The sequence below is a fragment of the Carlito syrichta genome, unplaced genomic scaffold, assembly GCF_000164805.1.
Source record: "Carlito syrichta isolate Samal-C Ts95f unplaced genomic scaffold, Tarsius_syrichta-2.0.1 Scaffold314595, whole genome shotgun sequence".
NCBI classification, from domain to species: domain Eukaryota; kingdom Metazoa; phylum Chordata; class Mammalia; order Primates; family Tarsiidae; genus Carlito; species Carlito syrichta.
In genome coordinates this window covers 444,535-451,954 of record NW_007258691.1, presented here as the reverse complement: position 1 = coordinate 451,954, position 7,420 = coordinate 444,535, and the positions used below count along the sequence as shown (strand labels likewise).

General features: G+C 33.6%; 1 protein-coding gene across 2 annotated transcripts in view; it reads left to right on the top strand.

Annotated features, from left to right (window-relative positions):
* The window catches only part of LEKR1 (leucine, glutamate and lysine rich 1), a 174,091-nt gene that overhangs the window by 19,116 nt on the left and 147,555 nt on the right, over positions 1-7,420 (top strand). For both annotated transcript variants that reach the window (XM_008071635.1, XM_021719350.1), the window contains exon 3: positions 1,033-1,247. In XM_008071635.1, the coding sequence (XP_008069826.1) occupies positions 1,033-1,247 (215 nt within the window). The remainder of the gene's footprint in view (positions 1-1,032; positions 1,248-7,420) is intronic.

Below are 7,420 nucleotides of genomic sequence, written 5' to 3'. Positions count from 1 at the left end.
GAACCCGCGGGCTCAGGCAATCCACTCACCTCGGCCTCCCAAAGTGCTGGGATTATAGGCTGAGCTACCGAGCCCGGCCTGGAGCAAGTATTTAATGGAGCAATTTTTTACTCTTTGTGAATAATAAAACAAGCAGAGGCTACTTGAGAACTATTTATATGTGAAACAGAAAAAAGAACTACCTCCCTCCTGACTTTGCTGAAATTCTATTTTTCACTGTCCTCATGCTGGCCAGATATCATATGACACTTTATCTGAAGAAATCAAGAGGATTCAGCTGACATACATGTGATAGTTAAGTATAGTACAATTGGTTATAGGCATACATGCTGATTTTAAACAGAACTGGGTTTTAATTTGAACTTCTTCATATATCAGATGGTTATTTAACTTCAGTAGTCTCATTTTTTAAAAAAAATCTATAAAATGGGTATAACTGCCTACTAAAGAGAAAAGAACTGATTTAGGGAGAAGAGATTAGTTTCAAAGTGTTTTTCCTATTTGTAGGTTTATGAAAAATGTTAAATTCTGCAAAAATCATAAAATGCTGAAACTGAACAGGAATTTAGAAGTCATTTGGTCCAATGCTATGATTTTATAAATGAGGAAAATAAGATCTGAAAAAGTCAAGAGGCATTTCCAGGATCACAGAGAAGTTGGCAGTGAAAGACCAGTGATTTCTTCCCACTTCATGGAAAACTCATCTTAAAATAAGAATTGTAAAGATGTTTTCACCTTTTTAGTTTTGTTTTATGGAAAATATTTCAAGATTAAATCTTTCTTAGAGATACCATGGAGAAATAGTTAACCCAAAAGACATTTTTCTAATTCCAAGATTTTATGTCAGAATCCGTGTGCCAGTTTAAAAATTTTTCTCCAGATGTGGTCAATGCCACTTAGTACTTGATAGCATAGTATGGTATATATTGACTCTATTCAGTTAACATGGTTGCATTACCATCTTCAGTTATACTTTATTTTTAAGGATTAAAAAATAGTATTATTTTAGTAAGTGTATGTTCTATTTCTTAGATGTCGCCCGAAGAAAAAGTTTGTAAGTACTGTGGAGTCAGCTATCTAATTCTTCATGAATTTAAGGCTATGGAAGAAAAAGTGAAAGCAATGGAGAAAAAGATGAAATTTTATCAAGGAAGTGTAGAACGTGAAAAGAAACTTCAAGAAAAACTGCAGTCTCTTAGCCAAGATTTTGAACAATACAAAATTGACAACGAATCCAAAACAGAGAGGTTGGAGTCTTATTTTTTTTTCTATCATTTATTTAATTTGAAAGAAAACCACAGGAAGTAGACTTTGAATGTTTTTCTAGAATTTCTATTTTGGATATAATTCACACTTTAATACATTTGGGTGTGCTCACTAATTATATTAATAAGTACTAAATATACTTATTAATTTTAATTTGAAGCTTTCTTTTCAGGCACATATTTACTATCTGAATAATTAGAAACCAGTTAATTCAGTAACTATAAGTTGAGAAGGATCAAGTTTTTTTCCAAGATATATATCTTACTTTTATTATTAGGAAGATTTAATCAATCAAAAGTAAGATGAATTTTGGTAGCTTTTGATACTAACAGTTATTTTTAGATTTATAGAATCAGGCTTTCATGTTTTGAAAAGGATGCTAAGATATTAGTGCATGATTTAATATTATTGCATGATTTTGAATTATTGAAATTGGAATAAAATTAAAGAATGGATTATTATTATTATTATTATTATTATTATTATTTGAGTTGGAGTCTCACTCTGTCACCCAGACTGGAGGGCAGTGGCCGCTCCCATCCACCACAGCCTTGACCTGCTGGGCTCCGGTGATTCTTCCGCCTCAGCCTTCCGAGTAGCCGGAATTACGGGCGCGCACTACCACGCCTGGCTAATTTTTTTTTTTTTCATTTATTGTAGAGATGAGGTCTCGCCAAGTTGCCCATGCAAGCTCGGCTAAGAATGGATTCTTAACACTGTAAAATCTAATCAGCAATTTAGTTTTCCTAAAGACGCTTCAGTGAGCTCCTACAGAAGGGTTTTTGATGGTATTTTAATTATGGTTTTTCCTTTTTTCCTACAAATGAAAATTTCTCTATTTCAAGTATTGACAGTTGATGTTAGTAAACCGTGAGTTAATGAACCTAATGTCTATCATGTCTGTGTAAAAGTAGAAACTTTCTTAATCTCTTAGTATGTTAAGTACTTTTATTAAACTATATTATGAAATTTTATGTAAAAGTGTATAATTACATTAAATGCCAATTAAGCAAGCTATTTCTTAAGTCCTTTATCAATAAAATTTTGTTGTTATAAGTTCTTCAGAGCCAGGCTCGGTGGCTCAGTCTGTAATCCCGTGCTTTGGGAGGCTGAGATGAGTGGATTGCCTGAGCCCGTGGGTTCGAGACCTGCCTGGGCACTTGGCGAGACCTCATCTCTACAATAAATCAAAAAATCAGCCGGGCGTGGTAGCGCGCGCCTATAGTTCCAGCTACTCGGAAAGCTGAGGCGGAAGGATCACGGGAGCCCAGCAGGTCAAGGCTGCGGTGGCCGGGAGCGGCCACTGCACTCCAGTCTGGGTGACAGAGTGAGACTCCAACTCAAAAAAAAAGTTCTTCAACTTCAAATCTGAATAAGAAATATAATATTTGCATGGAAAAAAATTAAAAATGTGAAGCATTGTTTAAAAATGTTCTGTTGGAGGGTTTTTGCCTATCAAGGATTCTTTGGTTTGGTATTATTCACATTTTCTTTAATAAAATGTTGTATTATACAAGTAATAGATAAACATATGAAGTAAAAGAAGTATATAGAATAAAAGGCAGGAAAATTCCTTTTTATCTGGCTGATTGTATTCTTACTGGAGGTAAAAGCACTTTTATTGGTTTGGTGTCTATCTTGCTAGATCCATCATTGTGCCTTTACCTTTATTATGGATGTATTTCCTTAATATATATAGTTTTATATCTTTATGCTTCATTAGATTTGTTTTTAGCATAAACAGCATATTTAACACATTGTTCTGTGACTTACATTTGCCACTTAACTGTGATATTGGAAAATGTTTCATGTTAATGCATGTACATCTACTTTGTTCTTGACTTCAGCAACATTTTCCCTTCTAAGAATATGCTGTAATTTACTTAATCGTTTATCTTTTCAACATTTACATTATTTGCAAATTTTATTATCTATACTATTTATATTTATATTCTTGTGAACATTTGTTTTTCCATAGGATAAATTTCTAGAAGTGACACCGCTGAAAGAAAGCAAATACCAGTTTAAAATTTTGATGAGTATTATACCAAATAGTCCTTTGAGAAGGTAGCATTAATTTATATTGGGTTAATAGTTTATGAAGTGGCTGTTTCCTATATTTTGTTAATAGTGGAGTTTTCTTGATTTTTCTCAATCTCGGGTGAAAAATAATGTTACTTGGTTAGTATATGTGTATTTCTTTTTTGCTAATGAGGCTAAACATTTTTTCATGTTTATTAGACATTTATATGTCTTCTATTGGTTACATATATATATATATATATATATATATCACCCAATTTTATTGGGTTGTTTATTTTTGTTTAAGTTTTTTTAGCATAATATTGGCATTATACCTTGTTTATATATATTGTTAATATTTTTTCTCATGGTTGCTTGTCTTTTTACTTTGTTTATTGTATTTTTTGCTGTAACTTAAAAAATGTTAAATGATAGTCTATGCCAAATTCTGATTAGCTAGGAATCTTTTGGTTGCAAACAACAGAAACTTACTCTAACACTAACCTAAACACAAAAAGGAATTTATTCGAAGATCATAGGTGGTAGAGAACTCGTTGAAAGAAAGGAAAAACTCAGGTACCTTGCTTCAGAAATGTACAGGAAACGGAGCTTATTCAGATATCTGGAAAGTCTCTTTGGGGTGAATTAGCTCAACTTTTTTCTTCCTTGTGTTTCCCTTCAAGATTCAAATCCCCAAAGAGAGTCACATTGGCTTCATTTCAGTTACATAACTTCTCCCCACCTCCACTAGCTTAGCCTGAGAAGGAGTGGGGAACTTTGATTAACAGTTCTACGAAGACATCATACAATGAAGGCAAAGGTATTCATTCACTAAAAAGAAATCTAGAGTATTGTTATCAGAATGTCTATCAATGAGTCAGTACTGTACTTGTAACTACTTTAGCTTTAAAATATGTTTTGATAGTTTATAGGTCAAGCCTTTCTTTTGCTTTGTTTGGCTTCTCTATTATATTTTCTTTTCTGGAACTCTAGAATCAGTTTGTCAGATTTCCATAAAACATTCTGTGTTATGATTTAGATTGGGATTGCATTTACTTTCTAGAGCAATTAGATATTTTGAGAATTGAAATCTTTGTAATCTTGAGTCTTCTTATTCAAAAACATGGTCTTTCCCCCCATTTATTCAGTTGTTCTTGAAATCCTTCAATAAATTTTTATAATTTCCTTATATATTCTATATTAGATTAACCCCTAGATATATGATTTTTGTTGTTATTGGAAATAGAATCTTTTAAATTTTTTAACTTTTCTGAATGCTATCAATTTTTCTATCTAGTTTCCTTAATGAATTCTTTTATTAGGAATATGTGTTTTTCTGTTGATTTTCTTGAATATGTATCATATATTCATAATATAAACACATACATAAAACCGTCACATCATATGCAAATAATACCTGTCTTATCTTTTTGTTTCCAATAGTTATACCTTTCCCCTTTTTCTTTTTCTTGTCTTATTAAATTGTATTGGACCTATAGAACCGTGCTAAGTAGCAAACTTGTTACTTGATCTTTATTTCTCATTTAGAGTAAACCTGTCCAGTGTGTTTCTATGTTGAATAGGATCTTTGCATTAGGTTTATTAAAGATGCCTTGTATCAATTTAAGGAATTTCTCCTTTTATTTGTAGCTCTTTAAGATTTATTTTTAAGTCAGAAATGGTTATTGAATTTTAATAAATGCCTTTCTATCTTCTATTGGGACGGTCACATGATTTTTCTCCATTACTCTGTTAATCTAGTAAATAATACTAATGGATTTTCTTTTTCTAAAATTTATTTTATTTTTAAGGATGTGGCATACAATTCAGGATTAGGTATACAAGTGGTCATCATGCAGGTAAAGTTTGGGTCTACCTTTGGTTCCCATTTTGCCTGGTTTGAGATCAGGTACTCTTATTAATGTTATGTGCACCCCTCCTCCCCTGGCAATTTCTGGCTACTGCCAATTCCTTTCTTATAATTACTAATGAATTTTCTAATGTGAAGTTATACTGTCCTAATATGAAGCTATATTTTTGGTATAAAACCATTTGATCACAGTATGTATTTTAGGGCTCTCTAAATCTTATATATTTGCTTTCCTTCTTCATGGTTCTTGCTGCAGTTATAAGTTCTCTGTACTATTTTTCTGTAAATTTTTCCGTATTTATATGTATTTCTATGTGTATAATAAATACAAAATATCACTTGCTATAAATAGGAGACTAAACATACATATATAATTACAAGTTGAATATGTCTTATCCAAAAGGACTGGAGCCAGAAGTGTTTGGGATTTTGGATTTTTTTCAGATTTTGGAATATTTGCAGAAAACATACCAGTTGAACATCTAATCTGGAAATCCAAAATCTGAAATGCGCTAATGAGTGTTTCCTTTGAATGTCATTTGAATGCTTACAAAGTATTGGATTTTGGAGTGTTTCTGTATTAAAAAAAAGAATATTTTGTCTTTGTAACACGATAATAATTGCCCATACGTCTAATGATATATGAAGAGCATTGTTTTACACAGATATTTGCATCTATGCTCATAGGTGAGATTGGCCTGTGCTTGTAGTTTTCTTTTTTTGTATGTGTGTCATAACCTGGCTTATCATAGTTTTTATAATAAGTGAAGAAGCCAGCCAGGCTCAGTGCCTCAGCCTGTAATCCCAGCACTTTGGGAGGCTGAGGTGAGTGGATTGCCTGAGCCCGCAGGTTTGAGACCCACCTGGGCAACTTGGCAAGACCTCATCTCTACAATAAATCAAAAAAATTAGCCAGATATGGTGGTGCTTGCCTGTAGTTCCAGCTACTTGGAAGGCTGAGGCGGAAGGATCGCCAGAGCCCAGCAGGTTGAGGCTGCGGTGGCTGGGAGCAGCCACTGCACTCCAGTCTGGGTGACGGAGTGAGACTCCAACTCAAAAAAAAAAAAGTGAAGAAGCCTTCTATCTGTGTGCACCACCCATCTTAAATAACATGAGTTTGCCTTGTTCCTTACAGCTTTGATTGGTCTTCATAAAAAAGGTGTTTTATCTTCTTTGGGTGATAGATTTTTGATGACTCATATTATTTCCTCTATAATTATTGATTTATTTATAGATTTTTACCTCTTCTTGAGTCAGTTTTGGAAATTGATTTTTTCCTAGAGAATCAAGTACTTCATTTGCCATTTTGCATTTTTTTTGGTATTTAATATATTTAGTATCTTCTTACTTAAAGTTTTTCTCTGTATCTGTTATGACCCCCTTTCTCTTTCCTTGGGTTGATTATTTGTGTTTGATTGAAAAGAGCCAAGAAAGGTAGGAGAGAGAAGGAGAGAGTTCAGTTTAGTTAGTCAAATATTTTTCTTTTTTGTTTGTTTTCTATTTTACTAACTTATGCTCTAATTTGTATTTATTACTTACTCTTTCGTTAATTTTTAATTCTCTCACTAGTTACTTGAGTTGAGGTCTTGATTAATTGTTTTCAGTATCTTTTTTAATAAATACATTTAAAGTGATCAAATTTCCCTGTGGCAAAAAGTTTTGGCAAACAACAGACATTTTGATAATAGTATTTTATTTTCATTTACTTCTAAATGGAGTAGATGTTAAGTGTTTATTTTTGTTTTAATTCAGTAAATACTTGGAACAATATTTTAAAATTTCTAGGTGGATAGATTTTTATTTATGTCTATTTTTATTCCATTGTGGACAGAGAATGTAACCCATTTGGATGAACTTATTAGGAGTTTAATGAACAATATGTTGGCCAGGCTCGTTGGCCCAGCCTGTAGTCCCAGCATTTTGGGAGGCCGAGGCAAGTGGATTGCCTGAGCCTGCGGGTTTGAGACCTGTACGGGCAGCTTGGCGAGACCTCATCTCTACACTACATCAAAAATTAGCCAGGCATGGTAGTGCGTGCTTAAGTTCCAGCTACTTGGAAGGCTGAGGCGCAAGGATCGCCGGAGCCCAGCAGGTCGAGGCTGTGGTGGCCGGGAGCATGCCACTGCGCTCCAACTCAAAAAATAAAATAAAATAAACAATATGTTTTTGTTGTTGTTGTTTTGAATTGGAGTCTCACTCTGTCGCCCAGACTGGAGTGCAGTGGCCGCTCCTGGCCACCGCAGCCTCGACCTGCTGGGCTCC